Source organism: Colius striatus, chromosome Z, assembly GCF_028858725.1.
Source record: "Colius striatus isolate bColStr4 chromosome Z, bColStr4.1.hap1, whole genome shotgun sequence".
In the NCBI taxonomy this organism is placed as follows: Eukaryota; Metazoa; Chordata; class Aves; order Coliiformes; family Coliidae; genus Colius; species Colius striatus.
The window spans coordinates 3,435,358-3,451,804 of record NC_084790.1 but is presented as its reverse complement, the minus strand read 5'-3'; the positions used below and the strand labels follow the sequence as shown (position 1 = coordinate 3,451,804).

The following is a 16,447-nucleotide window of genomic DNA, read 5'->3' as shown; positions in this document are numbered from 1 at the left end:
GCCCAGCATGGGCCGTGCCTGGGACCAGCAGCACCACGCTCCCTCCTCCCTCAAGGAAAGACTGCAAAAACCTGTTGTGGCTCTCCTTGTCTCTGCCACTGCAGTCTGATCTGAGCCATTCCACTGTAGAAAACCATTTGGACATGCCCCCTGTCACTAAGAGGAGGGGAGTAACCATGGGATACCCAGAGATGTTGCTGGGTACAGTGTGGTCAACACACAGGGGTCACCATGTCTCAGAGCAGCAGCTCTGCTCTTCACCAGCCACCCCCAGAGCCGCTGGGAGGGTGAGGAAGCCCTGGCAGGGTCTGCCCAGCTCAGGAACAACCCAGCCTTAAGACAATATCTGCTTTGGTGCAAACCTCCTGCCGTCCCCAAGGCTGGAGAGATGGACAGACTGCCAGCATGCTGAGAGCTGGGCACCACAGCAAACAGGGTGAAGGACATGGGAGCTGTTCCCACCTTTCCAGCCCCTGAGATCGCTGATGCTGTGTCAGGTTCACTCCAGGCTGGTGACGAGTCCCCAGGAGAGGGGCTGTCAGGCCTAGTGACCCTGACAAGGTGCACAGGGGCCTCAGCCTCAGTCAGGAAGAATCCTCATGGGTGCAGGACAGGCCTCATAGCCTGGAGAAGAGGAGGCTGAGGGGAGACATGATCAATCTCTGCAACTCCCCAACAGGAGGCTGGAGTGAGGTGAGAGTTAGTCTCATCTCCCCAGTAATTAATAAAGACAGAAGGAAACAGGCTCAAGTTGTGCCAGGAGAGGTTGAGATTGGAGCTGAGGCAGAACTGTTTCCCTGAGAGGGGTGTCAGCCCTGTGCCAGGCTGCCCAGGGAGCTGGGGGAGTGCCCAGCCCTGGAGGGACCCCAAAGCCATGGGGCTGAGGTGCTGAGGGCCAGGGGTTAGTGCTGGGCTGGGCAGGGTGAGAACGAAACTGGGACTCCAGGAGCTTCAAGTGCTTTTCCAACCAAAATGATTCTGTGATTCTGATCATTCTGATTCATCCTGACTGCCCAGGGCTGCAGTGGAGGGTGCAGCTCCCCTTCTCTGCAGGGAACCCAAGGGAGCCCCTACCCCCTGGGCAAGCCTCCCTGGACAACACCCCCAGTTACCTCTGCACTCACACACAGAGGCTGGGACCAAATCTGGAGGGACAGAGCAGCTCGGGCAGCATCCCCGACCCCACTCAGGCTCCCCAGCGCCCACCCTGCAGGCAGAGTGATGTCTGAGGTCGGCCACTTTCCCCGCAGCTGGGGAATGCTGCCTCACACTCGGTGCTTGTGCATAAGTGCAGGCAGGGACAAGCTGAGCAGGGCTGTGATGTGCCGGCTCCCAGCCCCAGCAGCGTGGCTGGGCTGGGCTGGGCTGAGCCCGGTGCTTAGAGCTCTCCTGGCACCTCGCGGAGAGGAGAGGAGTCACAGGCAGTGCTGGGTCTGAGCAGCGGGGAGGAAGGGCCCTGCCAGGGAACAGGGCAGCTGAGCAGTGGGAGGGAGGATGAGAGTCAGAGCATGGCTGCCAAGCAGCTGAGGGGGCTGGAGCATCTCTGTGAGGAGGCCCTGGGGCTGTTCAGCCTGGAGAAGAGAAGGATGAGAGAGGAGCCTGTCAATGCTGATAAATCCCTAAAGGATGGGTGTCAAGATGGCGCCAGTCTTTGTTGTGTGGTGGCCAGTGACAGCACAAGGGGTAACGAGCAGAGTCTGGAACACAAACAGTTCCATTTAACACAAGGAGAAACTCCTTTGGTGCTGAGGTGAGGGAGCCCTGGCCCAGGCTGCCCAGGGAGGGTGTGGAGGCTCCTTCTCAGGTTTCCAAACCCACCTGGACACGTTCCTGTGCCCCCTGATGGAGGGGAACCTGCTTTAGCAGGGGGCTGGGCTGGAGGAGCTCTAGAGGGCCCTTACAACCTCCACCATCCTGTGATTCTGTAGAACACCATCAGAAAGCAGTGATGGTAATACACCAGGAGCCAAATTAGTGGCTGGAGATTACTGGGTTAGACAGGAATCGGGATGTGCATTAGAAAGGTCATTGCAGGGGAGGGAGCTGTGTGAGGACACGCTGCAGCATTGAGGAGGATGTGTTGGAAACCCTCCCGTGAATGTCTGCACTACAGCATGTCTTGTGCCTCCATCCCAGGTGCACTGGCAGATGAGTATCACATGGGGCATTCCTGCAGGCTGTGGCCCCAATCTCAGCTGGGCAGAGATCAGGTCACTTCCTCACTAACTAAAGCCTTCCAGGGTTTGGGATGTGAATGGGACACCTGGGAATAACTGTGTAAGAAATGGGAACGTGGTACTTGAGAAAACAGTTTTGGATTCCCTGCACTGGCTCTGTCCCTGTAGCTGGGCTCACCCCTGGCCATGCCTCAGCTCTTTCCAGGAGCAGGTTAATCACCAGGGCTCACATCTGGCACTGCTGCCTTTGCTGATTAATGGCACCAAATACTGTGCATCAGAAACCCAGCTCATCCTTAATCCAAGTCTGTGCAGTCACTCAGAGGCTGCAGGAAGGGTGTTGGAGGAGAAAAGCTGGTTTCTAGGAATGTCCCAGCCCAGAGGGCATTTCTGAGCTGAGGAAGAAGCAGTAAAGCAAGATGCCAGGATGATTCCTTCCTTTCTGGTACACTTCCCACATGTACCAGAGGGGCACCAAAGCTACCCACCTCAGAAATAAACAGTCTGAAGGACTGAAGAGACTTGCAGGAGCCAGCCAAGAGCACCCAGAGCCCCGCACACAGGGGATCTGGCTGCATCTCCCCTGGGCCTGTCGTGCCACACACATGCAGGTGCACGTGGGAGCATTTTGCCCTGGAATCCATGGGTCTTGCAGGAGCACTGATGCTGGGCAGCCCCTGACCTCACCATCAGTGCATTCCCTTGCTGCAGAAGCCTTCTGCATACCACTCACTGCCAAGATGGTTTCCAGAAGCCACCTCCAGCCCAAAGCAGGACTGCAAAGCCCAGCCTTTGATTGAGGAACAATAACAAGACTGCTCTGGGCCCACTCTGCTCCTCCTGCTGATCCTAAAACCAACCTGGCAGCTCGACACTGCCATGGCCCCACGCATGGGCACTGTCCTGTGCACAGAGCCAGCAGTCAGCCTGGAGAGGACAGAGGGAGATGGTTATTTGCCAGGTGCTGGACATGGGAGAAACTGCAGCAACTCGGTGCTACCTGCCGAGAGATGCTCTTGCAAAGGAGATCAGCATTGCCACCTCGTGGGGAGCCCGGGACAAACGCCTCCCTGGCAGGAGGAACCTCCTCGGGCAGGCAGAGAGGCAGGAGCAGGTCGGGAACGAGCACACAAAGATGGACAAAGGTGAGGAGGGTGCAAGGGGCTCAGCCCTGCACTGAGTGCCCAGCTGAAGCCACTCGAGACTGCAGGTGTCTGCTCTGAAGGATGAAAAACTGATGTTAACATTTCCCCAATAGCATTCAGCTCATCACCAGCAGTGGGGTTATCTCTGGTGCCTGACACACACTCCCCTCTTTTTACCGAAGGCTCTGGGGGTCCAGTGGGAAGGACACAAACCAGGACACCCTGAATCTGCAGCAACATTGATAAATGCACTCTCTGGGGCATCCTGGGCACCCTGGCTCAGCTGTGGGACCAGCCTGCATGTGAGCAGACATAAGGCAGAGTGTACCAATGACTCTGTTGGAGTGTTTGGCATCGAATAAACAGTCCCTTTGCTGTGGTAAGGGCTTTGAAATGTCTCCAGCAGCAAGATGCTGGGTAAATGGCTGATTGCTTCTCTGCTGTCTGGGTACATAGCCATGAGGCTGCTAGACATGATTCCTTTTCTGGGAGAGAAGGAAAATGTGATCAGGAAAAGAGAAGAGCCATCTGCTTGTTCATGATGGGGGTTTTGAGCAAATTCACATTTTGATGGAAACTTAAGCCAGTTCTCCAGCTGATGTGCCACACACAAAGGGACAGATGCTTCAGAAACACCAGAGAGACACCGAAATACAGCAAGGCAGATTATTCCTTCTACCTAGCGCAAGATAAACAATTTGCCTTTATCTTCAAACCTCCCCCCATCCAAGACTGATGCAACGTCAAAGCCACATAAGGGCTGCCAGGTTACACAGATGGCAGCACACCCAGATGCCAATAACCTGTCAAAAACACACACTATTTCAGAGCTGGCTCCCAAAGCCGGGCAGGAACACCTACACAGGGAGAGCTGAGGCCGCAGGAGACCCAAAAGGAGCTGATAAGCTCCAGGATAAACCATCCACAGCCCAACAGATGCAGTGTGACAGACTCTCAGCTCCCTGGGGGCAATATTCCCACTCCATATGCAGTGCTAACCAACTCCCTGAGGGTTCTGACCCCATTCATCGCGTAGGAGTTTCACTGTGCTTCATATCTGGGGTTTGGGTGTATTTTTAGAATGTGTAATCCATCCTTTTTTTGCTGGATGTGGTGTTCATCTGCCAGCAGCCCCCGCTCCACATGGTGCAGAGCCAGTGCTGGCAGACGCTCGTGGGTTTGTGAGGGGTTTTTAGCCACGCAGGAGGCACCAAGAAAGCAAGGAATTGCCTGTCTTTTGCAGCTCATTATGAAGACTGAAACCCAAGCTCCTGGTCTCCAAATTAGGACATAGAAGCAGGGACAAAACACGTCTGGTTTTGAAGTACATTTAGTTGCATCTCCATCCATGGAGCTTCGAGGCAAGGAATAGAGCTGAGGTCACCAGCTAACCCTGAGCAGCGACCTGAGGCTTTGCCCAGCAGACCCAGAGCTCTCAGGCAGCACAGGCTGTGAAACAGCAGCTGACGTGGTCACATCTGGGCTCATGGCTCTGCTGAGCCCGACTCCTGAAAACACCTTTGTCTCAGCACATTACAGAGGGCCTGAGCCTGCCCTTTCCACAGATGCTGTGACCAAGGTCCCTGGGCTGTCCTGACCCAGCCAGGCCATCAGAAGCAAAGCAGAGAGGCGATGAGCTGACAGCAGCTACACCACACCAGCCACTCAGGACAGACAGCAGAGAGGAACCAAGTTCACCCTGCAAGGAGAGCTGGAGCTTGCCAAGGTCTGACTGCCTGAGTTGAAATGCAAGGGGACTTGTTTCACAGGTTTAAGGAGAAAAACACTCCCTTTTCTAGCAGATGTGGGCGATACCTGGAGTGTTTCCCTTTGGCATCAAAGAGCCCCCAGGCCCCCTCTCAAGAACATCGTGCTCTGCAGCATCCTGGTGTCCTATGAGTCTCTCCCTGCCAACCAGCCTTGGAAAACGAGTACAGAAGCCTGATCTCAAACTGCACGTCTCTCTGCTTGCTTCAAGTGTGATTGGCATCGTCGTGATAGCTGAGTGACAAATATACAGGCAAGACAGCTGAGTTCTCCACTCTGAGTCATAGAATCGTTTCAGTTGGAAAAGAACTTGAAGCTCCTGGAGTCCCAGCTTCGTTCTCACCCTGCCCAGCCCACCACTAACCCACGGCCCTCAGCACCTCAGCTCCACGGCTTTGGGATCCCTCCAGGGATGGGGACTCCTCCAGCACAGGGCCTGACAACCCTCTCAGGGAAAAAGTTCTGCCTCAGCTCCGATCTGCATCTCTCTTGGTGTAACATGGGGCAGTTTCCTTTTGTCTTGCCACCTGGGAGAAAAAAAGACCCTTACCCTTGCTACAGCCCCCTTTCAGGGAGTTGCAGGGAGTGCTCCTGTCTCCCCTCAGCCTCCTCCAGCCTCAACACCTCCATTCCCTCAGCCCCTCCCCAGCACCCTTGTGCTCCAGCCCCTTCCCCAGCTCAGTGCCCGGCTCTGGCCACGCTGCAGCCCCTCAGTGTCCCTGTGGCAGTGAGTGAGGGGCCCAGCACTGAGCACAGCCCTGGAGCTGCAGCCTCCTCAGGGTCCAGCACAGGGGGACAATCCCTTGCCCTGGTCATACCAGTGCTGATATAAGAGCATCAGGGTGTGAGCCTTCTCGTGCTGAATCTTGTAGAGAAGCCATCCTCAAAAGCACAAAGCAGGTAAAAGGGTGTATGCTGGGCCCAGTAAGGCCAAAGCTGGCTGCAAGACGAGCGGGACCGGGATACAGCAGGGTCACCTCTGGCCCACAGCGCCGGGATTCCTGCCTGCTGCGATCACCGGGAGAGGAACAGTCACCCGCCAAGCGGAAACCCGACCCCCGCCACAAGTCACGGGCCAGCGAGTCGCGTCCTGCACCCACGGGCGCCTCCGTGCAGCCCCTTCCAGCAGCCCCGGGCTGCAGAAACACGGCCAGCCGAGCCGCGTCTCGCTGTAGCGGCTCCCGCATCCCTCCGGAGGCTGCTGCAGGCGGAGGCCATGGTCTGCAGGGCTGGACACGAGGGCGCCTGGGCACCGCGTGGCCTCGGGGGTCCCGTCCCGCCCGCCTCGGGCCCCGCCGCGCTGCCCAGCCCCCGGGCTCGCGTCACGCAGCGCGGGGCAGGCCGCAGGTCGGGGCTCCGCCGGCACGGGCCCACAGCCCGGCCGGGCCGCCGCGGGTTCAGGGCGGGCGGAGGGGGATTGGTGGGGGGGTTCGGGGTCGGGGTCCGGGGTCGCGGTTCGGGGTCCCGGTTCGGGGTCCCCTCAGGCGCGGGCACGAGGCGGCCCCGCGCCGCACTGCGCACGCGCCGCCCCGCGCGAGGCCGGCCCCCTCCCCCCCCCGCCGCGCAACGCCGCCACCGCGCATGCGCACGGCTCTCCTCGCGCCAGCCGGGGCGAGGCCGCGGTCGCCCGTGCGGAGTGACGTCCCTCGCCGGTCAGCCAATCGCCGCCCTCTCTTTTCGTGCGTGATGACGTCACGCAAGGGCGGTATATAAGCGAGCGGCGCCAGTCCCGCCCCCCTGACAGCGTCTGGAGCCGCCGCTGAGAGAGCATCCACCGCCGAGAGCCGCTCCCGCCGCTGCCGCTTTCGCCGCCGCCTCCTCCTCCGCCGCCTCCGCCGCCGCCGCCTCCACCGAGGGAAGGGAAGCGTATCGTATGTCCGCTATCCAGAACCTCCAACCCTTTGGTGAGGCTCTTTGTGCGGCGGCGGGGCCGGGGCCGGGGCTGGGCCGGGCCGGGGAGGGGGGGAGCGGCCTGTGGGCCCCGCCCCGTGGCGCAGTTGCTATTCCCGGGGCCGGTTGCGTCAGCCGAGGGGGAAGGGGCGGAGGGAAGGAAGGGGGAGGGACGGAGGGGGGCGGAACGGGCCGGGACTGACGGACGGTCTCCTCAGACCCCTTTGCTGATGCAAGTAAGGGTGATGACCTGCTCCCTGCCGGCACTGAGGACTACATCCATATAAGGATCCAGCAGCGGAACGGCAGGAAGACCCTCACCACAGTTCAGGGTATCGCGGATGATTACGATAAAAAGAAACTGGTGAAGGCCTTCAAAAAGGTGAGGGAGGTGGGCGCGGGCGGGTTGGGTTGTGCCGCTCACCCAGAGGGGGCTGCGTCACCCTCTGGGAGCAACTGACATCGTGCTGAGGTTCCTGTTCTTGCCTGTTGTAGAAATTTGCCTGCAATGGTACTGTAATCGAGCACCCGGAGTATGGAGAAGTGATTCAGTTGCAAGGTGACCAGCGCAAGAACATATGCCAGTTCCTCGTAGAGGTAGGGTATCCTCTGTACACACTAACTAATCATGCAGCTCAACAGATATAACACCAAAACACATTAAAACAACCAAACTGAGTGTCTGTGTTAATAGTTGCATGGGTTCCCATTTCCTTGAAGAGCAGGCTGATGGAGGAAGCTCTCTCAGTTTTGCAGCTGCACTCTAATCTTCATCCCATGCTTTAGGGGGGAGCAGGAATTTGTCAGGTCTGCAGTGTTGGATGGATGCAGAGGCCTCTCTGCTTTGGGGTCCTGTAAAGTGCATTTTCTTTCTTGCAGATTGGACTGGCTAAAGACGACCAGCTGAAAGTCCACGGGTTTTAAGTGCCTGTGGCTCACTGAAGCTTTATGCAAGAAGATTTCCTTACCATGAAATTCCCATCTGTCCCTTGTCATAAGTTTAAAACCAGCTGGTTTGTGTAATGTAACGATCTTGGGTCCACTGTTCAGTCTGGACTAGTGTAATTCAGTGATGTAATAAACTGACAAAGAGCCCATGCAATCTCGTCTTGCTGTCCCTCATTTACCAGAGGTAAATCAGGCCGTTATGCCACCGTCCAGCCTGAAACTAAAAGTAAACAGATGTTCCAAGTTGAGCCAGGAGACTCGGCCCATCAGTGCAGAGACAGCTCGGATGGCTCCTCAGTCCAGCAGACGGTGACACCCTGGTGCGGGACCCTGGCACAGCCCTGGGGGGGATGGCACCTGCACCCCAGGCACTGTTGGCTCCTGGGGGCAGAGGGATTTGGGGGAGCCTGACTCTCAACTAGAGCCCTAACTAAAGGGTAGCTTCAAGGCTGGATGTCTCCTGCTGTCGGGTGCTGGTCCCTGACAAACCCCGAGACCTTGGGCTGAGCATGCTGGATCGAGCCCTTACCTTTGGGTTAAACTTTTGACAAGGGATCAGTTTTGGACTAATGTTAACGAGTGTCATTGTAGATAGAGCTGCAGAGCTTATGTGTAACTAGCAGCTGCTGCCTAATGCCCTGTGAAGTAATGGAGTTTTGGTTTCATTTTTTTATGTTTTCTGTAATGTATTTAAAGTCTTTATTTAAATAAAAATGGTTTTTAAAAGCATTTGCTTGGTGGATCCAGTTGCTTCCTGGGGCTGAAATGATGTGCTTTTTATGAGCAGTGCTGCGGGAGTAGGAGCCTAGGGGGCTTCCCTGGGGGTGGGAACAGCACTGAGGTGAGTGCTTTGGGACCCAACAGGAGCGTTTTGCCCTGTGACCCACTGGGAAGGAGAAGAGCACCCTCAGTGCTCTCTCTCTGCTCCCTGAGGTGAAATGGCCTCTGAGTGACTGGATGTTGCCATCTCCATGGGTTTCAAGTTCCTTAACCTTGAGCTTGTTGACTTCCTCTCAGCCTAGCCAGCACACTCAACCCTTCTGCTTCTTCCAGAGAATAACCATTCTGGTGAGGAGGAGTGGCTGCTGTCACCTGTGTCCAGGCTCTGCCGCAGGCCTGGTGTGGGCTGAGGGGTCTTTTCCTATCTGAGCTTACAAGCCCTGCAAAAAACCAAGAACAAAGTGTCAGGTAGAGCAGCTCTGGTTATAGGGGCTGGGACATTCCTGCTGCAGAGAAGCAACATGAAACATACTCGTAAAACGTTGTCAGTGTACAGAAAGGCACCGAGTTTCCCTCCTTGGGGAGGCTGAACCTATCCACAGTGTGGGCCTGGGGGTTTCGGGTAGACTGACTGGCACCCTGTGCCCTGGGCAGCACCCAGCAGCTTCTTAAGAGAAAGGCTTCTGCCTGTTTTTCCCACCCCTTTTCCAAGGGCACACAGTTCAATGCCATTTACTTTCCTGGGAGACTTTGCTCTGTCTCAGAAACCAAATTACAGCAATTAACGTGAGGGAGCAGTGAGTGTGCTGAGGGGGGCCAGGACCTCAAGAGTGCAGGTGGTGCTCAGCACCAACGTGGTGGGGTGTGTGCACATGCCTGCAGCCCAACCCAGAGAAACCTCCAGGCTGCTTCTGCTCCAAAACCTGGCCTTTCTGAGCATCCACCCAGGCGTTTCTCCCCGCTGGGCTCTGCCAGGCTGCTCGCAGCCCTTCAGACACAAGAGGGAGGCACCGCTTCGGCCTAGGCTGGGCTGGGAGAGCCAGGCCAGGCTGGGCAGAGGTGAGGGATGCTGCAGCCTCCAGCTGTCCCGTGCCAGCAGTCAGGCTCACGGGCCAGGCTGCAAACCTGCATCAAGCGCCCACCGAGCCCGTTGCGCCGGAGGAAGCATCCGCGGTGTCCCCATCACCCTGACGGATCATTTGTCCCCGATTGGGCCATTAAAAGCCAGAAATTGCAAACTGATTTGTTTGTTCCTTGTAGAAAATCGCTGCTTAGAGCAAGCAATCGATGTCCACAGAGCACAGGGGGTGCTGGTGCTGCCGCTTTCCTCCCATTGAAAGCCCATTTGTTTTGAGTTTGTTTGGGGAGCGCTGACACGGCTCCATGAGCGTGTGGGATGGCAGCGAGCTGCACCCGCTCCATGGCACGTCACACGGGCTTTATCGATGGAGGGACACAAATGTTCTCTACCAATACAAGATGAGGGTAAATACAGGCAGGAGGAACTGTCGATATTGAAAGAAAAGGCTGGGGATGGCAGATGGGAGTGAAGGTGCTGAAGCAGACCCTGCTCAGCCGCAGGGCATTATGGAGCCTTGGAGTGGGTGTCAGGAAGCCAAGGTCTGTCCTCATGCACAGACAGAGCAGTGCTCATCCCTTCCACAACACCCCGAAGCTTTTTGAGAGAGAACAGAGCTGAAGAAATGAGATCTCTGGGTTGTGTGTCCTGTCAAAGGGCTCAACTCCCAACAGTGTCGTCTGTCCTCCACCAAACCCAGGCAGATGGAGGGACAGTACCCTGGGGCCCAGATGGGCTGTGGAGTCTCCTCTGGAAACACTCCAAACCCAGTTGGATGAGTTCCTGTGTGACCTACTCTAGGTGGTTCTACTCTGGCAGGGGGGTTGCACTGGATGAGCTTTCCAGGTCCCTTCTAACCCTTAAGATTCTGTGGTTCTATGGTCCCTGTGACACACATATAGACAGGGCTAAAGGCCCTATAGATTGTCAATTAGTAACAACATATGTGCCTACACACATACACATGTGTCTTTAAACTTGCATCTACAGGTGTGTATATGTATATGCACACACATATAGATGTAGCTGTGTAGATATTAGTGTGTCTACACAGATTTAAGGAAATGTATGTATGTGTGTAATAGATAGAGTAAAGCTTATGTAGCTACCTCAGTGCATGTCTCTGTGCATACACACGTGTCAATATGAATGTATATGTGTGAGTATTCACATGCATGTGCCACTGGGGCCAATTGCCCCATGTAGTCTACACACATCCACAGATACATGCAACGAGCCACACATATATGAGCCTCTACTCTGCCATATCTGATGAGTTCTCATCTGGAGTCCTGTGTCCAGTTCTGGGCTCCCCAGCTGCAGAGGGACAGGGAACTGCTGGAGAGAGGCCAGCACAGGGCCACTGAGATGATCAGGGGACTGGAGCATCTTCCTGCTGAGGAAGCTGTGGGATCTGGGGCTGTTTAGTCTGGAGAAGGCTGAGGAGGGAGCTCATCAACACTTAGAAGTACTTAAAAGGTGCTTGTCAAGAGGATGGGGTGACACTTTTTTCTGTGGTATCCAGTGACAACGGATAATGGACAAAAGCTGGAGCACAAACAGTTCCACTTAAACAAATGGAGAATCTTCTCTGGTGCTGAGGTGAGGGGCCCTGGCCCAGCCTGCCCAGGAGGTTTCCAAACCCACCTGGACACATTCCTGTGCTCCCTGATCAAGGGGAACCTGCTTTAACAGGGGGTTGGGCTGGGTGAGCTCTGCAGGGCCCTTGCAGCCCCACTCCACTCTGTAGTTCTGTGATATATGTGTGTGTAGGTGAATTACCCCATATAATCTCCATCTATATAAATATAGATGAGGACATGTCACTGTATCTGTGGCTGTATATCTATAGCCATACAGAGACATATGAGTATAGATATGTGTTGAGACAGATGCATAAGATGCACTATGTATACCACAAATATGTACATTATATTTTTAGATTGTACAGAAATGTTACACTCTGTATCTGCTTTTATTAGATCCTATACAAAGCAGCAGATAATTTATTAGCATACATGGACTATTATAAAATCTAATAATACATATATAATAAAAATATCACTATTGCTGTGTGTATCCTGTAGTATATTCTACTGCAAGAGCCATGTGCTCCATATGTTATAAAATCATAGGATCATTTCGTCTGGAAAAGCCCTTGAAGCTCCTGCAGTCCCAGCCCTGCCCTCACCCTGCCCAGCCCACCACTACCCCACAGCCCTCAGCACCTCAGCTCCACGGCATTGGGATCCCTCCAGGGCTGGGCACTGCCCCAGCTCCCTGGGCAGCCTGGCACAGGGGCTGACACCCCTCTCAGGGAAACAGTTCTGCCTCAGCTCCAACCTCAACCTCCCCTGGGGCAACTTGAGCTTGTTTCCTCTTGTCCTGTTGCTTTTTACTTGGGAGAAGAGATTGAGTCCCACCTTGCTACAGCCTCCTGACAGGGAGCTGTTAGAGGGAATGGGCTCAATTTGTGCCAGGGGAGGTTTAGACGGGACATTGGGAAGAAGTTTTTTACCAAGAGGGTTATTAAGCACTGGAACAGACTGCCCTGGGAGGTGGTGGAGTCCCCATTCCTGGAGGGATCCCAAAGCCCCTCAGTGTCCCTCTGTCAGGCTGAACACAGCCCTTGAGCTGCAGCCTCCCCAGGGTCCAGCACAGGGGACAATCCCTGCCCTGCTCCTGCTGCCACCCCACTGTTGATCCCATCCAGGATGCCCTTGGCCTTCTTGCCCACCTGGGCACGCTGCTGGTTCCTATTCAGTTGCTGGCACCAACACCCCCAGGCCCTTTCCCTCCAGCAGCTTCCCAGCCCCTCTGCCCCAGCCTGGAGCGTCGCCTGGGCTTGGTGTGACCCAAGTGCAGGACTCGGCTCTTGGCCTTGTTAAATCTCATATTAGCCTCAGCCCATCACCCTCACCCTGTGTGTGTGCAGTGTGTAGACAGACATATAGACACTCATTTACATATGCATGTACATAACCATGGCCAATTACTTCATACAGGCTCCATGAATACACAAACTTGGATGTGCACATGGGCTGCTGTGTCTATAGCTGTACATATGTGTGTATAAGCTGTGCATGCAGTTAATTAGGTGTTTATTTAGATATGTGGTATTAGCCAGTCCTAGATGTACATGTCTATGTGTCTACATGAATATCTGCAGGTGTATATATAGATATATATGTGTATGTGCAACACAGGACTCTATTTATATGTCTGTGTACACGTATATGGGTGAATAGGTACATATGTATAGATGTGCTTGTGTGTGTGTGTGTGTGTGTGTATGTTCAGATAGATAAACAGCTGTACTATTCTATATACCTTTGTGCAACAAGGCTGACTATCCTGTAGCTAACTCTACTTATGTTTATATTTATGTATGTCCATATATAACTGTATCTGAACATGCCTACAGATGTATACAAGTACCTATATGTGCATCTCTGTATATATGTGTCTATATAAATCTGCCAAGCTGAAGGGGAGTGTATATCTGTGTGTGCACTCTATGCACATGGGTGTTTACATGCATGTACAGACAGACACACATCTCTATACCTGTGTATTCTACATGCATCTATACACACACATACCTCTGTGTGTACACACTGATTTATAGGTGTGTCTGCACAAAATACATGACTGCAACCCATTAGCTAGGTATGGAGAGATAAAACAGTGACACAACTCTGCATGCACACAGTCAAGACCAGCTGCCTCATATATACATTGGATATGTGCCATAGACACATCCACGGGCCAAGGGGTGTGTGTCTGTGCCCATGTGTCCGAGCACACACGTGTGCCCACGTAGCCACCCTGGGGTGGAGCAGCCACAGCAGTGCCTTTAAAACTGAGACCAAGCCAGGGCTGCCCCAGAGCCAGCGCCTGACAAGCTGCCACTGAGCCCCAGAGCACACAGGTAAGTTCCTGGGGTGTCACAAGGACAGGCTGGAGGGGACCCACTGGGAGAGAGGGGTGGAGAAGGCTTGGGGAGCTGATGAGAGCGATGGAAGGGACTTAAGGACCCAGTGGGAAAGAGGGATGGAGAAGACTTGGGGACTCACTGGCAAGGAGGGATAGAGACAACTCAGGGAACATATGAGAGATGGAGTTGACTTGGGGACCTTCTGGGAAAGAGGGATAGAGAAGACTTGGGGAGCAGACAAAAGGGATAGAGGAGACCTGGGGACCTGCTGGGGAAGAGGGACAGAGGGGCCCTGGGGACTGGCCATGCCCTGGGGATAAGCACACCACTCTGTGCCTCTGAAGAGTTCAAGAAGTGTCTGCACAATGCTTTTAGTCTTATGGATTAAGTTTAGGCAGCCCTGGGAGGAACAAGGGGTCTGACTTGGTGGTCTTAATGAATCTCTTTCAACCCGATTCAAAATACCTCCTGTTCCATTTTCTCACACGTTTCCCCTCCTGGCTCTCTGGAACCCTTTCCATGGACTCTCTGAGCCCACCACTCCCTCCTCTCTCTTTACCTCTTTCAATCTGGTTAAACTTGCTTTTTCCTCACGACACAGAACGCTCCAAAACAGCCCTTCCTCACCTTTTCACGTTGTCATTCCCTAGTTATTTTTGAAAATCAAACCCCATAGTTTTTGCCATGATGTTAACTACTCCATGTTTCTCACTCATAGGTGGGTTTTCCCCTGCCCCCAAGTGCTTTTTAGTGCTATCAGCATGACAAACGTTAGACACCCAGCCGAGCTGTGTTGTGCTATAGTGTCCAGCGTGAGACTCAGTAGATTAGTCTGGGAGTTTCAGCTCCCCACTTGCAGTTGTGAAGCCAGAAGGCATCCTGACAGCAGCCTACAGCCTGTTTGCCCTTCCCAGGAGTTGATGTCAGTAAAGGATCTAGGGACTGGCTCCGCAGAAAGGTGAGGGTTGGAAGGGACCTTTTGGAGACCATCCAGTCCAATCCATTGCTAACACAGGTCCATTTAGATCAGGTCACACAGGAACGTGTCCAGGAGGGTCTTGAAGACTTCCAGAGAAGGAGCCTTCACACCCTCCCTGGGCAGCCTGGGTCAGGGCTCCCTCACTGAAACACTGAAAGAGTTTTTCCTTATGTTTAAGTGGAACCTTTTGTGTTCCAGCTCTTGTCCATTATCACTTGTCCTGCCACTGGCTATAACAGAAACAAAGTATTGATATCCACCTTTTAAATACTTCTAAGTGTTAATGAGATCTCCTCTCAGCCTTCTCCAGACTAAACAGCCCCAGGGCCCACAGCCTTTCCTCAGCAGGAACATGCTCCAGTGCCCTGAGCATCTTGCTGGCCCTGCACTGGCCTCTCTCCAGCACTTCCCTGTCCCTCTGCAGCTGGGGAGCCCACAACTGGCCCCAGGACTCCAGATGAGGCCTCAGCACATGTGGCAGAGCAGAGCAAAGGGGAGCAGAAGCTCCCTGGCCCTGCTGCCCACACTCTGCTGGATGCCCCCAGGCTGCCATTGGCTTCTTGCCTACGAGGCCACGTTGCTGCTCATGGGCAGTTGATTCTCCCCCAGCAGTGCCAGGTCTGTCTCCTGGAGCTGCCCTCCAGCAGGTCACCCCCAGCCTGTGCTGCTGCAGGGGCTTGTTCCTCCCCAGCTGCAGGACTCTGCCTTTCCCTTGTTAAACCTCATGACGTTCCTCTGTGCCCACTCTCAAGCTGGCTGAGATCCCTCTGATTCACAGTCTTTTTCTCACCACTTGTACTGAAATCTCTTCTTCCCATAAAGGGTTTTATTCTCCTTCTGCTGAACGCAGACGTTCTTAAGAACAACTGACATCCCTGACTACGTGTTACTGTACTATTTCACATCCTGCCAATCACGACCTCCTCTGCTCAAAACCTGAAAGCAAATACCACAAAGGTACAACTAAAACATGAGAGAGATGCACACAGGAGGAGCATAGCTCATGAAAACAACATTTCAGGAGGGAGAAACCAGCAGTGTTCTTAGTGGTATGATTCAGTATTGGGTAGTCCTGCAAGGAGCAGGGAGTTGGACTCGATGATCCTTTTGGGTCCCTTCCAATTTGAGATGATAATTGTAATTATTCTAGGGGAACTGGACACCAGACAGGACAGGGGGATGGAGAAGACTTGAGGATGAGATGGGAGGGATGGAGGGGACTTGGGGATCTGCTGGGAGGGACAAAAGGGCCTCATGAACTGCCCGTGCCCTGGGGAGCAGCACCCCTCTCCCTGCACGGGTCACCCCTCATGCCAATTCGGTGGCTGCAGCCTCTCTGCCCCCTTTCCCTGCTCAGTCTCTCCACAGCCATGAAGGTGAAGGTGTGTGTAGGCCTCATCCTCGCCCTCGTCGCCATCCCCTGCCTGTGCCGGCCCGCGGCAGAGACACCAGACGCTGGGGGAGACCTGCACCAGCCCCCCGGCAGCCTGGCCCGGCGGGACTGGCCTGAGTCCCTGTCCCAGGAGCAGAAGCACCTCATCTCCCGCTTCCTGCCCCACGTCCTCGCAGGTAGCGGGATGTGTGGGGTGGGAAGCCCTCAGGGGCTCCTCGGGGCACAGTCGGCTGCCCAGTGCCAGCCCCTGGCTGAGCACGGCTCTGACTGCTGCCTTTGCCTCGACAGAGCTGAGAGACCTCAAGGGCTACATGCATGGGGACAAGGGGATGGAGGCGCTGCACGACCACTACTACCCCGACTGGATGGACTTCGGCCGCCGCAGCACTGAGGACTCTGCTGATGCCGTGTAG

At 54.7% G+C, this 16,447-nt stretch overlaps 2 protein-coding genes across 2 annotated transcripts; both read left to right on the top strand.

Annotated features, from left to right (window-relative positions):
- Window positions 1-6,815: 6,815 nt before the first annotated feature.
- Window positions 6,816-8,081, top strand: EIF1 (eukaryotic translation initiation factor 1). The gene is made up of 4 exons (XM_062018202.1): window positions 6,816-6,993; window positions 7,198-7,361; window positions 7,475-7,576; window positions 7,859-8,081. The coding sequence occupies exons 1-4, from the start codon at window positions 6,963-6,965 to the stop codon at window positions 7,901-7,903; spliced, it is 342 nt and encodes a 113-aa protein (XP_061874186.1). The 5' UTR covers window positions 6,816-6,962; the 3' UTR covers window positions 7,904-8,081.
- A 7,930-nt stretch (window positions 8,082-16,011) lies between these two features.
- LOC104558729 (gastrin/cholecystokinin-like peptide) lies at window positions 16,012-16,447 on the top strand. The gene is made up of 2 exons (XM_010203428.2): window positions 16,012-16,210; window positions 16,323-16,447. The coding sequence occupies exons 1-2, from the start codon at window positions 16,012-16,014 to the stop codon at window positions 16,445-16,447; spliced, it is 324 nt and encodes a 107-aa protein (XP_010201730.2).

What these genes read in the sequence shown, in the direction of transcription:
- LOC104558729 (XM_010203428.2), top strand. Translation starts at nt 16,012, where the DNA reads ATGAAGGTGAAGGTGTGTGTAGGCCTCATCCTCGCCCTCGTCGCCATC. An exon ending in CCTGCCCCACGTCCTCGCAG is followed by an intron (nt 16,211 to 16,322) that starts GTAGCGGGATGT and finishes TTGCCTCGACAG; the next exon opens with AGCTGAGAGACCTCAAGGGC.
- EIF1 (XM_062018202.1), top strand. Translation starts at nt 6,963, where the DNA reads ATGTCCGCTATCCAGAACCTCCAACCCTTTG. An exon ending in CCAGAACCTCCAACCCTTTG is followed by an intron (nt 6,994 to 7,197) that starts GTGAGGCTCTTT and finishes CGGTCTCCTCAG; the next exon opens with ACCCCTTTGCTGATGCAAGT. An exon ending in TATGCCAGTTCCTCGTAGAG is followed by an intron (nt 7,577 to 7,858) that starts GTAGGGTATCCT and finishes TCTTTCTTGCAG; the next exon opens with ATTGGACTGGCTAAAGACGA.